This window comes from Amaranthus tricolor, chromosome 2 (genome assembly GCF_026212465.1).
Source record: "Amaranthus tricolor cultivar Red isolate AtriRed21 chromosome 2, ASM2621246v1, whole genome shotgun sequence".
NCBI lineage: Eukaryota > Viridiplantae > Streptophyta > Magnoliopsida > Caryophyllales > Amaranthaceae > Amaranthus > Amaranthus tricolor.
In genome coordinates this window covers 9,561,198-9,583,223 of record NC_080048.1, presented here as the reverse complement: position 1 = coordinate 9,583,223, position 22,026 = coordinate 9,561,198, and the positions used below count along the sequence as shown (strand labels likewise).

General features: G+C 31.4%; 1 protein-coding gene and 2 long non-coding RNA genes across 5 annotated transcripts; 2 read left to right on the top strand and 1 right to left on the bottom strand.

Annotated features, from left to right (window-relative positions):
• Positions 1 to 5,027: 5,027 nt before the first annotated feature.
• Positions 5,028 to 6,974, bottom strand: LOC130805487 (uncharacterized). The gene is made up of 2 exons (XM_057670264.1): positions 5,816 to 6,974; positions 5,028 to 5,284 (listed from the first exon to the last, which is right to left on the bottom strand). The coding sequence occupies exons 1-2, from the start codon at positions 6,972 to 6,974 to the stop codon at positions 5,028 to 5,030; spliced, it is 1,416 nt and encodes a 471-aa protein (XP_057526247.1).
• A 3,637-nt stretch (positions 6,975 to 10,611) lies between these two features.
• LOC130806846 (uncharacterized) lies at positions 10,612 to 11,238 on the top strand. The gene is made up of 3 exons (XR_009040380.1): positions 10,612 to 10,854; positions 10,948 to 11,017; positions 11,133 to 11,238. It is a non-coding gene; the product is annotated as an uncharacterized LOC130806846 (long non-coding RNA).
• Positions 11,239 to 17,157: 5,919 nt separating this feature from the next.
• Positions 17,158 to 21,885, top strand: LOC130806574 (uncharacterized). Of its 3 annotated transcripts, none has more exons than XR_009040329.1 (3): positions 17,158 to 17,367; positions 17,521 to 17,612; positions 17,744 to 21,885. It is a non-coding gene; the product is annotated as an uncharacterized LOC130806574 (long non-coding RNA). The 3 variants fall into 3 exon arrangements; XR_009040330.1 differs by having other exon boundaries at positions 17,161 to 17,367; positions 17,494 to 17,612; positions 18,127 to 21,885; XR_009040328.1 differs by having other exon boundaries at positions 17,161 to 17,367; positions 17,494 to 17,612.
• The last annotated feature ends 141 nt before the right edge of the window (positions 21,886 to 22,026 follow it).

Sequence of the window (22,026 nt, the reverse complement as noted above, 5' to 3'; positions counted from 1 at the left end):
CATACACCTCCATTATGGTACCAACGTTTTGTAACACAAAAATCCACGCAGTCGTTATTAACTGATGCGTAAATTTCAACCGCACGGTGTACATGTAGTTACGGACACAAGAAAGCTGGTTTAATCAATATTGCGCTACTCTTGATGTTACACAGTAAAAAAAAACATATAAAGTGTGGTTTTTTTTTTTCATGTCAAAACTATTGAGAGTTATAATCTATTATGATGTAAACTATACAATGGGAAAGTCTAGGGTATTGGGAATCACCAAATTCTCGTATGGATCAAAAACGTAAATAAAAGGGATTTATGTTAATTTTAAGCTCTCAATATATCAGTTAACTAATCGGATTAAGACTCTATTGTTTCTATTACTATTCAATTTCTATTAATTTTATTTTCCCAAACCAATCTTTGTCTTGACGCTTTTCCGTTTTCTCCACATAGTTGAGTTGACTTTTGTTGTTGGCAAAACACCTACTATCTAATAGATAACACTTACTCGGTGATTTTTCGTCACCATGGGAAGTCAAGTCGACTTTTTTTTCTACCTCGACTATTGCTTTTAGAAGTTAACGCCGAGTCGGCGCTTGCAAGGTCTGCCTTGAAGCTGATTTGCTCTTACTCGCCTACTACTTTTCAATTCTTAAAATTGTTAATAAGATTCATACTAGAGTAGCTAACTAATCTAGATCTTGATAAAGTTATCTTAGGTTTGAGTATGATATGATCAACCTAAGTAAGAGTAGTAAATTTAATCCATTATTGAGATAATTAATGATAGGAAAATTATAGACTCTATCTGTAAAATTTGATAGCATAAAATTTGATTATTTATAGTAATATTTCTCCAGTTTATGCGACATAAGGATTAAACCTTATACGACTGTTTGCATGTTGTAGTGTAAGGGTTATTAGCTAGTGCGTGCTCGCAAGTTATAACTAATATCTAAAACTAGTATAGAAACTCGTGCAATGCACGAAGTTATTAGTATAAAATTATATACAAATATGAATATTAAATAGAGATGCAATAACATATTTTGCAGTATAAATTTCTAATATTTCTTATAATATAGATAAAGAATTTTAAAATATATAGTGCTTTTAATGAAAAAAAAATCTGGTTATTAATGTAAGTATTAATTAAAGTTCTCATCATAATTTTTAATGCAAATCTAGGTAATTTTTCAATAGCGTTATCATATGATTTTTTTTTCATTCTCAAAATAAATTTTGATTATCATGTATCTAATTTTTCTTGATTAAATATTTTAGAATTTAAGATTTAATGAAAAAACTATATTAATTAGCAAATACTTCAACATAAGAAACAATTATATATTAGAAAAAACTTTAATTGAAAATCTTATGTAGCTTCTAAATTCAAAAATATGATATTCCAAGAAAATTTCAAAGAAAAAAAATCTAATTGTAATACACTACTCATATATTAAGGAATAAGTTGATCTTAACGTTGGTAAGATTTATACCATATGGCAAATCACTATGAGAATGTCATGTGGAATTTTACAGTGTTTTTATTAGATTGTATGATGTTAAAAAAATTATAATTGCCTTAATTCCACACTAAAATACTAAACAATTATGTAAAGAAATATTATAGTGATTGAATAATAAAGCAAGGAAACCTGTAGAAAATCATAATGCGGAATTTGGTTAGAGTTTAGTCTGGTGAATACTTGGTTTGTATTGGTTATTCAGTGAGAGAAACACCTCTATTTATACATCATTTGACCATCTAATAAATTAAGGAAACTAAATCAGAATAATATAAAATATAAAATCAAATATTCTACTAATATTTTATTTTCCTACACTCCCCCTCAAATTTGGTCTTGGGATTACGGAGATCGAACTTGGCAAAAATATTCTGCAATGCTTTTGAGCCAATTGCCTTAATCAGAATATCCGCCAGTTGATCTTTTGATTTTACATAGGACATTTTGATAATTTTTTCAGCAAATTTGTCATAATTGATTTTCAAATTTTTGAGTTTGGATAGGAAAACGGGTATATGACATCACTTATGCTGTTGTGCATCATTTTGTTTCCATTGAGGATCTTTGTTTTCTGGAGGGGTGGCAATGATATGATTGAGTCGCCACCGATCGGCTATTTCTTGTTTAATATCATTACACCACTTGGTGTAATATGTAAAATTCAAATTTTTAGAAACATTTGGGTAAGTATAGATTTTTTGGTTATACATTTGAATACTTTAGAACATTCGTTCCAAGGAAATCATCTTTTGAGAGTTTGGTTATTTATTTATTTATTTATTTTTTGGTTTAGTTTTGTTCTAGTTTTGGTTTGATTTTGATTTGGTTATTTTTGAGTTTAGTTTGGTCATGATTTTTCTGGTTAATGATGATGTCATGGCCGATCATTGATCCCCGGAAAACACCATTGGCTCTGATACCATGAAGAAAATCATAATGCGAAATTTGGTTAGGGTTTAGTTTGGTGAATACTTGGTTTGTATTGGTTATTCAATGAAAGGAACACCACTATTTATACATCATTTGACCATCTAATAAAGAAACTAAATATTATGGAACATTAAGATTAAGGAATCTAAATTAGAATAATATAAAATAGGGATATTATCAATGGTACCCCTGTACTATAGAAAAATAACAATGGTACCCCAGCTAATTTCAATGGTACCCCCCAAGTATATGCTAATTACAACCGTGACACTATGAATGATTTTCCGTTAAATGTCCGTTAAAACCTAACCATGGTTAGTTTCTTCTTCTTCTTCCCTTTTCTCTTTCATGGCTGCTCTTCTTCCATGGCAGCTCTTCTTCCATGGTTAGTATGAAATTACAAATTGCAAGAGCAATAAAATCTTTTTCATCCCAAAAAACAGCATTTTAAACCTAGAAATAAAATTAAATCAAATCAAAAACCCAAAAATCAAATCAAAACTCTGATCCAAATTTAAACAAAAACCCAGAACTTGGATTTTTGAGTGGTTAGTACACATTCTTGAGGGTTCCCTTAACTTACAGTGGGGCAATGATTTTTGAGTTCTTGGTTAAATTTTTTAAGTAGTTCCTAAACTTGGATTTTAATACCAGAGATGCTACATTGTTTTCCATTTTTATGGGATAAACTGGTCTTATGTGTTCTCTATACAGTGAATCAATTTTTCAATGAGATAGTTAAGGTTATATTGTCATAATAGACTTGAGTACAACTTTAGTGTTGTTAAATGATGATCTGGATTTCCAGCTTGTCTAGTTTGCTTTTAAAAGTTAACTGAAATCTGGTTTATTTAGTTTAAAATCAATTTCGGATGGTTTTTGTTTCTCATAATGTGCCAAATTCTCATAATGTGATTGGGTTTAGTGAATAAATATAGTTTCTAATAGGATTTGGCTGATTTCAACGATTTGTTCACTATTCTGGATCCGAGTTTTATCACTATGATTTAAGCTCTTTTTAGTTTAAGAGAGTGTTTCTATTGCACGTTGACATATGGGATTCTAGCTTGACAATTTGATACGGTGGATGCTTTAATGGGATATGAAATGCATATTGATGGGCTTTTACTGCAATATTTTGAATAGGCTGTTTCAAATATTTGAAGGAGATACTGTATTCACTTATAATTTGGATCAGAGTTTTGATTTGATTTTTGGGTTTTTGATTTGATTTAATTTTATTTCTAGGTTTAAAATGCTGTTTTTTGGGATGAAAAAGATTTTATTGCTCTTGCAATTTGTAATTTCATACTAACCATGGAAGAAGAGCTGCCATGGAAGAAGAGCAGTCATGAAAGAGAAAAGGGAAGAAGAAGAAGAAACTAACCATGGTTAGGTTTTAACGGACATTTAACGGAAAATCATTCATAGTGTCACGGTTGTAATTAGCATATACTTGGGGGGTACCATTGAAATTAGCTGGGGTACCATTGTTATTTTTCTATAGTACAGGGGTACCATTGATAATATCCCTATAAAATATAAAATAAAATATTCTACTTTTCTACAAAACCAACAAAGTTCTTAACTAATTATCTTCATGTATTGTTCACACCCTTTTTATTTATTTTGTTTTCGGGTGATATTAGTTACTCCATCCGTTCTTTTAATTTTGTCCACTTTACTATAACGGGTAGTTTCAAAAGTTTGTCTACTTTAGAAACTTTCTATTTTTGGAAAAAAAATTTCCCTAATACACCCTCATTTCTCTCTCTCACTCCCTTATTTCTCTAGTATATTCATTCTCTCACTCATTTAATTTTCTCGTATCACCCACCCTTTCTTTATTTCTCTGATCGCTCTTTTCCTCTTTCTCTGTCTTCTTATTCGCCATTTTCATGGCTTCTTTGAACCATTGCCCCCTATTAATCCCTTAACTTTAGTTCATTTTTATTGAACTAAAATAAAGATCGGCTTTTTCTCTACATTTTGAGGTAAGTTTCTTAATTTTTGGCCTTCATCTCCAAAATCAACCTTCTGTTCTTCGACTGCCATTAATGTTTCTTCAAAGCTTTGTTTTAATTTGATTTTTGTGTACGGAAAACAAGAGATCTACTAGTTCTTCATCAATTCCTAGTTATCTTTATGATGACCTTTGTGATTATGGGGATTTATATTCGTGTTCCTTACATGGCCGGCCACATTCATACTCAAATGAGATTTTAAGGTGGTCTAAGAAAGAACTTGAGGCCTATCAAAAGTCCGTTGAAGATGACGCATGTTCACAATATCGCGAGAATATTTCTTCTAAGCCTCTTTTTTATTCATACCTTAATGAAAAAGATCCCGCTTTGAAGATTGTTAATTTTTTGTATGATTCTCCTACTAAAATGATTCCTTTAAGTCCTTCTGTTGAAGAAGACCCAAATTTGGTTGTTCCTGATACTCTTGAAGAAGTACTTGTTGCTAGGGCCAAAAAAACCCTAAGAAACGTTGTTGATGATTGTAAGGCATTTATGTTTATGTTTTTTAATTTCATAGCTGAGAGCAATCGGAAATTTGGGCTTTAGGATGTCATTTGATCTTTGCGTGAATTCTGAAAATTGTTTGTTGTTGGACGAATTTAGGTTTTTCTGATTTTTTGGCTTGTTTTTGTTTGATGTTCATAGTTGTTTCTGTTTTGATGTTGAAGCCCCAATGATTTTTTGATGATTTGGTTCTGTTTTGATGATTTGATTCTGTTTTAATTTTCATAGCTGAGAACATTCTGATTTTTTGATGATTTGGTTCTGTTTTGATGTTGAAGCCCCAATGATGATTTGTTTTCATGACTTCTTATAAATTTCATATTCTGAAAAAATGACTTTAAATTCCTAGTTGAGTAGCTTTTGTTAAACGTCTAAAGTCACTATGTTATATGCATGTTCGGTGGCATTCATTCATTTTTGATGATTGTTTATAGTCTGAGAGGATTAAAAATCTCTATGATGAAACAAGGGTCTTTTTTGTTACACTAATAAAATGAAGCCATTAAAAAATATGTACATTAACCACTGATTTCAGATTTGTTTTTCAAAATGTTGCTCCTAAGATTGTTAAAGAAACATTTTTAATGATGATTTTTCATAACATAACTAAGGGGCGTTATTTAAAAAATTTCATCCTTGTGTCTCCTCGATTCCTTGATCATATGCTTCTTGTATTGCATTGGATGATTGTCTCATATCTTCATTCTCTGCTACTGTTTGTGATGCTTGCTGATTTCTGTTATGACTCACAAAAGCAACAGCTTCTCTAAGTAGTTGTGTAGGAATTCGAACTTGAATTCTAAGCCTCCCATTATCTTCTTCAACTTTTTTTACCAAAATGAGGTTGGACGTAGTCATTACATCCCTTAACCTTCAATATCTCATTTAAGTGGTGTTGCAATGAAATCCAGACATTTGTTAATGTCTTTGGATGAAGTTCAGCATATGCATCTTCAACTGCACTAATCAACTCTGTCATATTCTTTGGCATTTTCTTATGCATCAATGATTGAATGCTTCTAAAGAATTCCAAGTCCAAGATGTTACAATCTGGACTATTAAGGAGTTGTTGTGTAAGAATGAAGGTTAACCCACCTTGCTTGTTGTGCTGTTGCCATATTGGATCATCATTTGTAATGTGCACTCTTGTATTGTCTTGTTGAATGAAAATGATTGAAGGTCCTTCATTTGGCCACTTTCTTAGTATTGCTAGAATGAGATTTTGGATGAGCATGTTTCTATAAACTTCTTGAGTGACTGATTCTGTTGGCTTAATTTCAATTGACCCCCTTGGCCTATTCTTCGAGTCCCTCACAGCTGCAACCCTGTTAATAAAGGGAAAAATTCCTATTTTCCCATCAAACGTGCATTGACCATGTGGACTCCATCTTGGCGTAGCAACCGCCCCTAGGAACATGGCCTTCGGTATAAACTTAGATGACTTTGCTGCCCTATACAGGATCTTCTCTTTGTGTGCAAGGTAAACTCTTTGAGTTTTTTTGGTCAGATAAAACCATTTCTCATCGATGTGAATGAAATCAAACAATCCCTTGTATATTGGATGTCTTTGAATGCTATCTTTTTGGATGAGACTCAAAATCCACTCCACCCTTTTCAATTTATTGGCATCGGTTAAAGCCAGGTAAAGAGGATTTGAATGTGCCTTAATTTCACCTCTTTTAATTAACCTCCAAACGGTCGATGGTGCCAAGTCTAAACAACTTGCAACATCTCTTATACATGTACGTTCCCCCATCGATCTAGACTCTAGAACGTTTGGAGGCACCACAACTCTCTTCCTTCCACAGTTTTTGCATTTTGAATCAACGATGTATGGTTTGTTTGCTTCTTTTGATTGTATTTGCCTTTTCCATAAATTTCTTATGGTTCTATGATGATAACCATATTTTTCTGCAATTTTTTGGAATGTTCCATAAGGTAATGAGCCGGTTGTTCGCATTGAGAGCATCTCTTGAAATATTAAATGCCTCATCTCACTACTGAGCCTTGGCTTTTGATGATTGTGTTATTCTCCTTGTTGCTCAACCATTTCTGTCGGTTCTTACTCTGATTCTGAGCTTGATTGAGGATTATATTGGCTTGATCCAAAATACCATGCCCCTCGATTTCGTCCTCATTTCCTGAAGCCATGAATAAGGTTGTGATGCAGTGTGCAATACCTAATTATACTTGGTGGCTGATTGGTTACTGTTTTCAGCACAGTACCTGCTTACACTTGGTTACTGTTTCTGTTGAATTTTTTTATTTATTTTTTGCTGTTTTTGGTGTTTTAGGGTTTCAACATAGAATATGGAAGGTTTTTTTGATGATGATTCTGATCATAGTTCAGCAACTTATATACTCCCAAAACAGAATTTGGAAGGTTTTTTTGATGATTATACTTGTAATATTTGATTAGATTGACTTAATGTATAAATCCATATACTTAAAAATTGCCCAATGCAATTGTTTGTTCATGGATAAGTAAGTTGTATTCCATTTTAGATTTTGCCATTTTTCCTCCTTTTTTTAGAAAACCCACCAAAACTTTCCTAATTTGGAAAATTTAGTGGGTTTGTTACTCCAAGAGTATTTGTAAGGTTCTCTCTCATTAATTAAATGCAATCATTTTTTTGTTCTTTAAATTTTGTTTTATTTTAATTTTTTTCTCATACTTTCAATACAATCATTACTTTACACTACTATCTAATTAAAATAATACCCACTACAATAAAAGATTTTATTTTTCTTAATAAGTGTGAAAAACTCAAATTTGATAAACTTAAAAGAACGGAGGGAGTAACTTTTATAACCCTTTTTATTGTTACGTGATTTAATTAGACAAAAATTTCATTTTCCCTATAGATACGAGCCTAACTTTCTTACTACTATTTGTCAGAAAATATTTTAATATTATTCACGTTTCATGGTGTTTTAATATTAGTGTGATATTTCCAATGTAAAATATTTTTTTTAAACATTAAAATTAAGCGGGTGAATCAGAAAAAAAAAATAAATTTAATAAAAAATATTGAGGATGAACAGTAGAAAATTATAATGATTTGGTGTTAAGTTTTAGGATTGGTTGGAATTTAGGGTTATTAAATTAAAAATTGCAGATTTGTCAATTTAATATGTTTTTAGAGCGTAAAAATTATTCAAATGGAACATGATCTACGGCTAAGAATTGGTAATTAAGGGTTTGACACATCATAAACGTAATATAAGTGTTAGGTTTTGCTTTTGGGAATTATGTTAAGTGGCCTAAAAATCAGTTTAGATTCTGTCCAGAAAATATTTTTGAGGAAAATGTAGGTTTAAGTTATTTTAAACTTAGGATCAATTCAGGAGATGGTTTAAACATACAAGTCAAATCATTTTTATTTCAGTTATTTTTGAGTTTTTTTCGAGTTTTGAAGTAAATGCCGGTTGATTTTTAGTTAATTATTCCAAGGATAACACTTCATGAAAGGGAGCTCGATAGATACAGATGCACTTATAAATGATGGATTTACAAAGAAGTTTTGTATTGTTAGCTTTTAAAGTGAAAAATATTTATGATTTATGAACTTATGAAATTGAAATTATATGCTAACTAGTATATGTGCACATACTATGTAAGGATATATTAATATTTTGATTTATACAAAGTCAATTGAAAAAGTGAAAATTGTACTAATCTTTAATATATCATATTGTAAATGACGTAAAAAAAATAAACAATACGGCATAGTCTTTTCAATCGCTTATATTAGAAGCTTTTAACAATTTGAGATCTATCTAATTCATCATAAAACATTAGTTTTCAATCACTTATTTTTATTTTAAGTACAGCATATAGGTTAGTTTTATTATAGCAAAAATATTAAATGATAAATGATTATAAATATTTATTAACTAAACACAAAATCAATTATGCATTTGAACTTTTTATATGAATTCAATTTGATGAAAATTAATTCAATTTAATATTCATTCATCTAAAAATTTTGTATTTAAATAATCTATGTCATAGTTGCCTAATTAGGTTTCAAAAATAATATATGTAAGTTTTTTTTAATTGAAATTGATAATGAGATAGTTGTTTCTTTCACTTTAATTTATCAAATAAAAAATCAAAATAGTATTTGTTTTGAGATATATAGCACATAGATAGTATTTATACTTAGCATCAAAATATTAATCTCATTTTAAAATTAAATTATATATAAAATTAGATGTAATATGTTAAAATGTTAATCTTTTATTTTTTTATTATAATAATTATCATTTACTATTTATTTTATCTTTTTTAATCAAAATATCAAAATAAAAATATCAATATATTACGCATCAATCTTAATATAAAATCATTCTAAAATAATTTTAATCGACATGTTAATTTCACAAATTCTAGTGAAAGACCATCTCTAATTAGGCTGACCCAAAAACAAATGTATAGAGTAAGTTTCTTAGTAAACATTAAGAATATTATAAGTAGACATTTAGAATATTGTAAGTACTTAAGTACTTACTTGGTGGGTATTTAGTATATTCTTTGTTTTCGCATACTCATATTTAGTATAGAACTTAACCTCTAATGTTACCAAGATCACAAGGTACGAAGTAACTTGATGTACTGATATAATTTCAATGACTTAACAATGTTCAAAAGAAACAAAATCAATGCAAAAGAACATAAAGATTTAAGGGATTCACCCAATGATAATTACATCCTCCGTGATGATAGTTACTTGCTTATATCATAATTGAGAAATACAACTCTTATAATGAAGTATTGCAAATGATGTAAGAGAATGTAAAGGCTATTTGTTTAGGTTTGGTTTGTGTTTTATGTGTTTTTAATGTGTATGAGAACTCTCTATTTACAGGGTCGGTCTGAGGGTAGGCCAAAGAGACCACCGCCTAGGACCCAAGTTAAAAGTCCAAAAATTCAGTTTTAGATTGGAAAATTTGAAAAAAATGAGATTATTTATCTACTTAATTCCAAATATAAGATTGGGGAAAACTTATGTCCCAAAATAAGCTTCCGTACATCCAATCCTAGCTTCGGGTAGAGTCGCTGTTAGTAACAGCAAAAGTGAAAAAAAAAATTAAAAGCCTAAAGTCGCTGTTAGTAACAGCGACTTAAAAAAAATAAAAAATTAAAAGCCCAAAATTTTTTTTTACATTTTGCAGTCCAATTGAAATCACTGAGTGTAAGCCACTCAGCTTAAATTCACTTAAACTTAAGTTCACTTAAATTCACTCAGCTTCCGTAATTTTTTTTTTTTTTTTTAAATTTAATACCCTCCCTGTGTGTAAGCCACTCAGCTTAAATTCACTTAAGTACCAATTGAAATCACAAAATTACACAATGATTTTCTTGCTTGGCTTTTACGTCAAAATATTACATATTTCACACCTTTTATGCTATCGTATTCCCAGGAAGCATAATTAATCTGTCACCTTATCATCTTAAGATAAGATAGATTGTTATGTACTACCAAGATTTCTATGCTTTGTTACATTTTGCAGTCCCAACTCTTTTAAATATATAGTCCAATTCTATAAGATAGTTATTTACCTAATTTGTCATTTCTTATTCATTGATACTTGTTCTTTCAAATATGTTTCAAGTTTTGTAATGACTAGTAAGTTCAAAGAACAAGATCCACAGATTGAGTAGTTTGTTAGTTTTTTCTGCTGGTCAAAAATTGAAGTTGTGGAACATTTCTTTTTGATGAATTAGACCTCTTCCCCCTGTCCCTGATTTGGAGATATCAGAGAAGTCTGTTGAACAGGCAGCTGATGTGATTCGAGCATGGGTTAATCATGCATTGGCACTTGCTCATGAGATTGCCATTTGTGGGAATCTGAGGATTCTTCTTCAGGTTTTGTGATTTCTTGTGTTCTACACTTGATTGCTCTGTTTGGTGTTTGTTGAGGATCTATCAAGTCATATTTGTTATGAATTTTTTGTGCAGGTTGCTGCATTGTTGTGGTTTATTTCCTCTATTGGTAGCTTGTGCAATTTCATCACATTTGTCTACATTGGTGAGTTGACAGTGTTTTGTCTTATGTTACCGTGCTTTCACTATTTTTGTCCTGTCGCTAATTGCTTACGAGTTTAGTGAATTCATTTTGAAGCTTCACTTGATGTTTTGTTTAGGAGTGCTTCTTGCTCTATCAATTCCAGTATTGTATGATAATTACCAGAGCCAGATTGATGTTCCTGTTGGTGATACTACAAATGAAGACACTATCACATAATAATAGAATAACAAATTGATGTGGCATTGTAATAATAGAAGTAGTATATATATATACATATTGTACTAAAAAGGAATATAATATAATTAAGGGATTAATTAGAGAAGTGAATTTCCTTCTCTCTTTCTCTTTTTCTCTCTTTTCCTGTTTCCCTCAAGCTCCCTGCATCTTTTCAATATGGTATCAAGAGCTAGAAGAATTACTGATTGAAATCGCCTTTCCTCATCTTCTTCTTCTTACAATACAGATTGTTGTAAGTTGAATTTTTTTTTATTTTTTTTTCTTTTTTCTTCTTCCGATCTGTTTTCTCATTCTTTTTCTTGATTCATTATCTTCTTCTTTTTTTTTTGTTGAAACATCGGTTCTTTGATCTTCTGTGTTTCCCTCTCTTTTTTTTTCTTTTCTGATTTCTGATTCATTTTTTAATCATTTCCTGTTCAATTTCGTTCCAAGATATTGATCTAATTCTGTTTTCTGTTTGCCTCTCAAAAATGTCTTCTACTCCAATTAACCCTAATCAAGATCCTGGAAGTGTATACTTCATTCATCCATCAGATCAAACATCTCTTCAATTAGTTTCTGTTAAGTTCAAAGGCTCCAATTTTGCTGATTGGAAGAGATGTATGGTGATTGCCTTATCAGCCAAGAATAAGTTGTCTTTCATCAACGGCAACATTCCCAAACCATCTGATGACGATTCTTGTTATCAGCCTTGGATCAGATGCAATGATATGATCACTTCTTGGATTCTCTTCAATTTAGACACTCAAATTGCCAAAAGTGTAATCTATTTTGACACTGCTGCAGCTATCTGGAATGACCTAGAAGAGAGATTTGGTCAAACCTTTGCAACTCAGATTTACTCCTTGGAGCAACAGTTACATGATATCAGTCAAGGCAACTTTTCTGTAATGGAATTTTTCACTAAAATCAAAGTAGTTTGGGATGAACTTTCAGCTGTGAATCCTCTTCCTTATTGTACTTGTCAAAAATGTACTTGCAACCTGGCCAAAAGAATTCTCACACAGCAGCAAGATCAAAGACTCATGCAATTCATGATGAAGCTGAATGATCATTTCTCTGCTGTAAGAGGTAATATTCTCATGATGAGCCCTCTGCCTAACATTTCTCAAGCATACAGACTTTTCACTCAAGAGGAGATTCACAAAGAGTTATCTCACTCAAATACTGAGTCAATGGCTTTTCAAGCTAACAGGTCTAAAATTTCTGATTCTAGAAATTCCGCTAATAGATGGAATTCTAGACAAAAAAATGGTGGTAACAAATGGAATTCTAGTTCTAATTCCTTCTACAGTGGTGGTGGTAACAACCCTAAGAACAGGTTCAATAACCAAAACAAAAGGCCTGCTTCTTCCTATTACTGCACTCACTGCAAAATTCTTGGACATAGCTACGAGAGATGCTTTGAGGTTCACGGATTTCCTCCATTTTTAAAGGTTTCAAAGAAAAAAAAATAGCAGCAACTGTAGAAGGTGATATTGGTGAACCTTCTAGACCTGATTCCAACCAGGACATTCCTACTTATGAGCAGTACAAGCAGTATGTTCAACAAATGCATAAATGTGCATCTAGCTCAAACACTCATGCTCCTGATCCAGAAGTGACACATTCTGCTAATCTTGCAGGTAAACTTTGTTCCCTTACTTGCCTAAAAACTCTTTGGGTAATTGACAGTGGTGCCACTAATCATGTTAGTCATGATTTGAGCCATTTCTCTAGCTATGAGCCTCTTAATGCTACTATCCTTGTTCCTAATGGCAAAAGAGTTGAAATTACACATATTGGGACGATTTTTCTCAATAATGGCATCACCTTATATGAAGTTTTATATGCTCCCCTTTTTCAGTTCAATTTGATTTCTGTAAATAAACTGTGTAAAGACATGAATGCTACCATGTCATTTACTCATGATGAATGTTATCTTCAGGGGCACTTCTTGAAAGGGCCACCACTTCTTCTTGGTAGCTTAGTTGGAGGATTATATCATTTGAAGAATACTTTCAAAGTCCAGAAAGCATCATCAAATTCACCATGGCAAGTGGTCTTGAAATATGCTAATACAAGTATTGTAAATAATGCTCAACTATGGCATGTTAGATTGGGTCATTTGCCTTTTTCTCAACTGAAGTACTTACTTGATGTAAATAGTTCACATAATCAACAAATTTGTCAGATTTGTCCTCTTGCTAAACAAGCAAGATTATCATTTCCAGTGAGCAGTATAAAAACAACAAAGCCCTTTGAACTTCTTCATATTGATTTGTGGGGACCATATAAGGTCAAGAATCATAATAATTGTAATCAGTTTATTACTATAGTTGATGATTTCAGCAGATTTACTTGGGTTCATTTGATAAAATACAAATCTGAAATTTCAGTTGTTATACCACAGTTTGCTATGTTTGTTGCTACATAATTTGATGCTTCTATTAAGTGCATAAGAACTGATAATGCATTGGAGCTCTGTGCAGGTACCATGAAACATTTTTATTTGAGTAAAGGCATTAGACATGAATCAAGCTGTCCTCATACCCCACAGCAGAATGGGGTCGTTGAGCGGAAACATAGGCACATTCTTGACACTGCCAGAGCACTATTTTTTCAAGCCAAATTGCCACCACATTATTGGGGAGAAGCCCTTCTTTGTGCCACCTATTTACTGAACAGAATGCCCTTAAGACCTTTACATCATTCCACTCCATATCAACTTTTATACAATATTCCTCCATCCCTTGATCATCTCAAAGCTTTTGGATGCTTATGCTACGTCTCAACATCTCCAGTTCAGAGAACAAAATTTGATGCAAAAGCCACAACTCATGTGTTCCTAGGCTATCCAGTGGGCCAAAAAGGGTACAAAGTCCTGGACTTAACCACATACAAAATAAAAATCTCAAGAGATGTGGCTTTTCATGAGTCACATTTTCCCTTCCATCACAAAGCTTCTTCTTCCCCTTCAACAAATCCCTTTTATTTGCCATCTGTTATTCCCTTCACAACCTTGGAATATCAGGATATACCTGATATTTTTGACTTTCCCTCTCGTTCCACAGCTTCCACAGATAATGATATCATTGACATTTCATCTACTTCATAAATATCATCTCTCCCAATTTCTATACCTTCTGAACTTTCCTCTTCTTCACCTTCTACCAATACACCCACAATTACCAGTTCACATCAACAATCCCATGAACAGCAAATTAATCCTTTGAGAAGAACCTCCAGACTTTCCAAACCTCCTGCCTATCTTGCAGATTACAAGTGCAATATTGTCACTAAACACTGGTGTAATCTTGTCTCCTTTACACAATTACCTAACCAACACCATGCCTATCTCACTACCTCAAGTATCATATCTGAGCCTACCACTTACTCACAAGCTGCTACAGACCCTTTGTGGATTGAAGCCATGAACAAAGAAATTTCTGCTCTACAGGAAAACCAAACTTGGAAAGTTGTAAGTCTTCCAGCAAACAAGAAGCCCATAGGCTATAAGTGGGTTTATAAAGTGAAGTATAACGCAGATGGAACCATAGAAAGGTATAAAGCAAGATTAGTAGCAAAAGGGTATACTCAGAAATATGGCATAGATTTTAAAGAAACTTTCTCTCCTGTGGTTAAAATGCCAACAATAAGGGCAGTCTTGGCTCTAGCTGCATATCATCAGTGGCCTATATACCAACTTGATGTAAACAATGCCTTTTTGCATGGAGATTTGCATGAAGAAGTCTATACGCACATGCCACCAGGGATTCCTAACCCACATCACAAAGTTTGCAAACTTAGAAAATCCTTGTATGGGCTTAAGCAAGCTTCAAGGCAATGGTATGCAAAATTGTTGGCTGAGCTACTTCTTCAAGGTTTTCAGCAATCTAAAGTTGATTATTCTCTCTTTGTAAAAAAATCAGGCATTCATCTCATAATTGCCACCGTGTATGTTGATGATATACTACTCACAGGAACAGATGTTCTTGCTATAAATGAACTCAAAAAGCATCTGGATACTATCTTCAGCATCAAAGACCTAGGTAAACTATCATATTTCCTAGGCATGGAGGTAACTAATACTGACCAAGGCATCATTCTTTCTCAAAAGAAGTTCACAAAAGAGCTTCTTGAAAATTGTGGTTTTGATCTACATACTGTTGCAGCAACTCCCCTTCCCATCAACCTCAAACTCCATTCTGAAGAAGGTACTTTATGTACTGATGCTGAGCATTACAGATCCATCATTGGTAAATTAAATTTTTTGACAAACACAAGACCAGACTTATCCTTTGCTGTTCAAAGTCTGAGCCAATTCATGCAGGCACCACGACAACCTCACTTACAGGCTTTACACCATGTCCTAAGATACATCTATGGGACAGTTGGACAAGGGATTTTGTTAAATGGTCACAGTGAACTAAAGTTACAAGCTTTCTCTGATGCAGATTGGGCTTCCTGTCCTTACTCCAAAAAGTCCATCACTGGATACTTAGTTCTACTAGGTGGTTCCCCTATCTCATGGAAGAGTAAAAAACAATCAACAGTTTCAAGAAGTTCTTCTGAATCAGAGTATAGGGCCATGGCATCAGCAGCTAGTGAAATCACTTGGGTGATCAGGTTACTCAGTTAGCTAGGGGTGCATAATCTTCAACCAGTTACTCTACATTGTGATAGTCAATCAGCCATACACATTGCAAAAAACCCTGTTTTCCATGAAAGAACCAAGCATATAGAAAAGGGTTGTCATTTCACTAGGGATAAAGTACTAGAAGGTCTCATCCAATTGACCTATTTACCTACAAAGTCCCAAGTTGCAGACTTATTCACTAAGGCTTTGCCTTCTCTTCATTTCAAAGAGTTATTGGGCAAACTAGGAATGGTTTCAACACCCAATCCTAGTTTGAGGGGGGATGTTGGTGATACTACAAATGAAGACACTATCACATAATAATAGAATAACAAACTGATGTGGCATTGTAATAATAGAAGTAGTATATATATATATACATATTGTACTAAAAAGGAATATAATATAATTAAGGGATTAATTAGAGAAGTGAATTTCCTTCTCTCTTTGTCTTTTTCTCTCTTTTCCTGTTTCCCTCAAGCTCCCTGCATCTTTTCAATAGTTCCTAATGGTTTTAGGTGAGTGTTTTTATGAAGAAGGCAATACTGTAAGAGTTATCTTTAAGTTAGTTTCTTCTTTTATTAAAGCAGTTCATGCATACTAGTTCCATTTCACAATTCTAGCCTTAAAATTTTGAGCATACTAGTTCATGCATACTAGTTTCTTCTTTTATTAAAGCGACTTATATTTAAAAAAAAAAATTTTTTTTTTCAGTCGCTGTTAGTAACAGTGATTTTGGGCTTTTAATTTTTTATTTTTTTTAAGTCACTGTTACTAACAGCGACTTTAGGCTTTTAATTTTTTTTTTTTTCACTTTTGCTGTTACTAACAGCGACTCTACCCGAAGCTAGGATTGGATGTACGGAAGCTTATTTTGGGACATAAGTTTTCCCCAATCTTATATTTGAAATTAAGTAGATAAATAATCTCATTTTTTTCAATCTTTCTTTAGATTGAGGCCCATTATAAAAAGATACAAAATAAGAAAGGGCCCAACTGTCCAATTAAATATACTCCTATCAACCAGAATAAGAAAAGTTGAACACGAATTCTTGTGTGAGACGGTCTCTTTGAGAGACTAATTGGGCCAATCTATTATATATTTTTTAAAATATTGTAAATAGACATTAAGTAGATATTTAAGATATTGAAAGTAGACATTAAAGATATGGTAAGTAAGTATTAAAAATAATATAAATAAACATTAAAAATACAGTAAGTAGATATTAATTTTTAATAAATTGGGCTTGAAATACGTTTTTTTTAAAAAGACGGTCTCTCAACATATGTGTAAAAGTTGAAAGTTGAATAGACACCAATTAAATTAAATGAAGTTATTTATGGCAATTGAAGATTTCATTCCCAAAAAAATTGACCATCAATTCTGGTGATTAAGACTGGAATTGCCAATTCACTTTGGCTTTTCCGTTGGCGTCGGTTTAGCTTCATTCTTCGCATGAGTTCCTCAATTTCCAAGTATATCCATGGCATAAGGGTATGTTTTTTTTTTTTTTTTTTTTCCAATTTAAGTTGATTTAATTTTTGATAAACAACAAACAATTTCTTCAATATCTAAAAATTTGAAGCAATCAATTTCTTGATTTCTTCTTCCCAAATCTAGTTCTTCATATCTCGTTTGGCTGCTCAGCTTCTTGGCTGGTAGTTCACCGTTCACAGTGGGCCGTTGGCGGTACTGCGGAGTGCGGACTTGCGGTGCATCTCACTGTCTCAGTGTACCAAGTAATTTACTTCTCCCTTCTTGAATTTTAAGACTACGTTTTCGAAAATCTAAATTTAATTTCATGAATTTGAAATTTGCACATGAACCTAAGTTCTTTTTTTTTTTTTTTTTTTTTTTTCAAATGAATTAGATTTCAATGCTTGAAAGTTGAATGTCGCTGCAAATGTATGGTTTATTAATTGGATTTATGCAAATGTCTTATTTTTTAATGAATATGATTACTTGCAAATGTCAAATGATCTCTTAAATGTGGGTGCAAATGTCAGTTAATTAGATGATCTTAGTGACAAATCTAATTTCATGTCTTTTCTCTTTAGTTAATGAATATTTCAATTAACAAATGAATGTAATTTTATTTTTTTAATGAATATTCATATTTCAATTTTAGATTTTATTTGCAACTCGATTTTAAATTTTGGAAGTTGTTTTAATGTGATTTTATTTTTAACAATTTACAAATTCAATTTCGGAAACAAACACATCAACCGATCAACATCATTCATCGACTGTCAGGTACATAACAAGGTGCTATTAACAAATTTATTATTAGAAATACTGATGTCAATGACAATAATGAAAGTAATGGCGGAAATGAATCTAATACCACCCAATAGGAGACTAATTTAACAAATGATCATAATAATGTGCCTAATAATGCTCTGATTTATATACCAAATGATATGCCAAATGATGTTCCGATTGATTTACCAAATAATTGGCAAATGATTTTGCTTCGCGGAAAGCTCTTATAACTCATTTTACATTTTAAAAGTTTTATAAGAGGGGGCCTATTATTTTCATTTGGCCTAAAGCCCATAAAATGTCAGAACCGATATTGTCTATTTATAGTGCTAATTACATTAATGATAATACACACCCTTAATACTGAGAATTAACAACAACAAATCCTAAGAAAACAGAATCCAAAGCTGGCCAGGAGAACACTGCTTGTTCAAGCATTAGGATCAGAGCCTCACTGATTTTCTGTCTGTAGCTGCTGTCTTTGGCTTCGAGGGGTGCTCGTTCAAGCGTATTAGTGCTCGTTTGAGCATGGAACTTTAGTGGCTACTGGATTATTCTGACTTGCATGCTCGTTCAAGGCATCACATACTCATCTTGGTGCCTCGTTCAAGGTATCAATGTCAGACCAAAAAACTCTTTTAATTACTCATTAAACTCATTCAACATCCATCATAATACTCATGTTTAAGTCACATATTCAATTCCTTCATTCTTTCATGAATTAAACCATGACTTAAACCAATTCCTAAACACACATTAAGTCACCATTTTAAACACCCATTAACATACTTCATAGGATTCCATCACATAAATCACTCATGAATGCAAACATTAATTTGTGCACTCAAGTCACACCATTAAATCTCAAGTTCTCAAAAGGCAGAAATAAAGTGATCTCACGCTTACAACAAGTATCAAGTTTTCAGGTAACGGTCTTCATTGCACAAGTATCTTCAAAGATTTTCATTAGTGTAATTCTGTAGTTTTTACCCATCAATAAAGGGAAATACAAATTTCTCATTACTTGTAATTTGTATTTCATTATTGTGTAATACTTTTCCATTTAGAAAGAACCACCTTCATGCACATTTTGAAGTGATCTTGAGCGTAATGTTTTAAAATAATTTTATGAAGTCAAAATTTATATCAAATTTTGTGTACATTTTAATTTTCTCAATTCTTTAGTTTTAGAGTAAAAACCCTTTTCACTTCCATCTGTTGAAGGATCGGAGATCCCCAGTTATATTTCAACTTTCCATTACTTCATTCATCAAAAGACAAAATAGAGATTATGAAAGCAAATGAGTGGTAATATTGTAATTATGACATTTTGATGTTCTAGAGGAGAATGATTCACACATTATGGTCTTGAATTGTGATTATAAGGTGATGACGTTCTAAATTCATTGAAGTATCTGATAATGAATGATGTTAACCACCTAATTAGATGTTGATGAATGAGATGATCTAAAACAATTAGTTGAAAATATAAAGATGAAAGAATCTAAATTTTAACGGGTAACAAGTATTCTAACAATATTTTTGGTTAAGTGATCAAATAATTAGATTATTCAAGGTTAATCATTATCACATAGTGAGATTATTGCGAGAAAATCAAATTATATATTTGATTAATATGGGTAATTTTTCTTAAAACAAAACTAAATGGTAATTCAACGGTTACAAAGTTTTCAAAAATATTATAGATGCTTGTCTTTCCGCTCTGGATGATTAGATATGAGATAGCTGGACAAGGCTATCTGACAAGGCTATCTGACATGATAGAGTTCCATCTCTTGATCTGGTTCTTGTGTTTGTTACATATGTTATTAAGATTAGAATTGATTGCATTAATTAGGAAGATTGCAAGGATGCTACTTGGTTTTCTAGCTTTTATTTATTTATTTATTTATTTATTTTTATTTTTTTTTTGGGCCTTGTTTGCCATGTTTGTTTCCCTTAGGGTGTTTTTTTTTTTTTTTTTTTCCTTAGATAAGTTAAACTTTTGTACTATAGAGCTTGAGGGGATTTCATACCTCATTATTCGTCCCTTCTCTTCTTATGGTGTTGTATGATGTATGGTTCATGTTATTAGGATTTGAAAGAGAATTCTTTTTAGATAGTTTGTCTTCCTTTTCTAATAATTTTGTAACTTGTTTAATTTTTGATAATAAGATTTTCAGCTATTCTTGTGAGAGACTGTCTCTTAAAGAGACGACCTCAAAACAAGAAATTCATATTTTTATTTTCTCTTTAATTTATATTAATTGGGCTATTTAACTCATATATTTAGTGCGTCTGTTAAAGAGACCATCAATTACAAGAAATCGTGTAAGATTTTTTTTGGTAAAAAAAACTCAAAGGTAATAAATTCACCATGATAAAGAGTTAATTCTATTTCTAAAGCAATGACTTGGTCTTTACCATAAAGAATATGAAGTGGACAGAATTTCAAAGTCGACGATCCAATCTAAGGGTCTTCCAGGCATAAGAATTTGGAGCCCACTTGTAAATTGTGATAGTTAAGGCTTAAATTTCCGTTGGTCGGTACTTCTAGAAGACTAGAACCATGCCATTGACTTGGTATTGCTTGCCTAGAGGACTAGCCTCAACCAGCTAGCTGGTCACCATAATGTCAAATATAATCTTTTACAATCATTTAAATTAACTAATAGTGCTTCCTTTGTTCACCCTATATTGTGATATTTGAATGAGCATATTTACCAATATAATAATTCTATCATTAATATTTTTAGTTAAGCATAATTAAAATATTATAAAAAGTTAATATTAATGATTTTTGAAATGAAACGAATCAAATAAAATATCACTTGACTATGTTATAACTTATAGATTGAGAATAAAATACAAGTTAAGAGTGATTGATGAATAATTTCAAAAGTCAAATAAGACTATCGGGACGAACAGGAGGGAGTATTTTTTTTTCTATTTTTTTAATAAAACACAACTACTCCCTCCGTTCGTTAAAGAGGCAAAAAATGTTTATGGAAAGTAAAAAAATTGAATCTTTAAATAGTGGATATATTATTTTATTAAATAATAAATTTGATGGAGGAAAAGTGGAGCCATAAACATTTAAAAAATATTTAAAAAAACTTAGTGTAAAAATATAGGGCCACAACTATTAAATAAATGTTTTTATAAAGTTAGTGGAAAACATGTAGGAATTATAATCAATATAAAAATGTTAAAATGAAATTAGTAAAAGATAATGTAGGGAATATAAGCATATAAGCATTATTATAATATTAAAATAGGGATAACATTAATAGACAATAGTCTAAAATTTGTTATATAAATAGAATTTTTTTTGAAAGAAATGACAAATTGAACAACTCAAAATAACAAATAGAAACAACTTCAAAAAATGATGGGTGATTATGAGTTCTTAGTTTTGCTTAAATATGAATTTAAATTTCTAATTTATAATGGTTCCAAATAAGTTTCTAACTTTTTACTATTGTGAAAATAAGTCCCATTTATATCTTTGCAATATTTTAACCGATAATTGCCATTTGGTAATTATTACCTTACTTCTGTTGTATTTTCTCTTAGATGACATGTAATTGAATTTCAATAAGGAAAAACAAGAGTAATCAAAATTAAAGTAATAATTTTTATATATGTATTGATGTACGTAGTTGAAAGTTAAACCTAAAGTTGTTAGGATCAGGATTCCATTCAAGATAGTAGGATCATGTGATCCTAAAAATTTTACATTAATATGCTTTGGGCAACTAATTATCAAGAATTTTTGTTATTTTTTTTAAGGTTTAAGGTGAATTATAACCTTATTTTAATTCATCTATTAAGTTTTGAAAAAAAAAACTTTTAATAATTATTTTTAAATTACAAATAAAAAAAACTTAA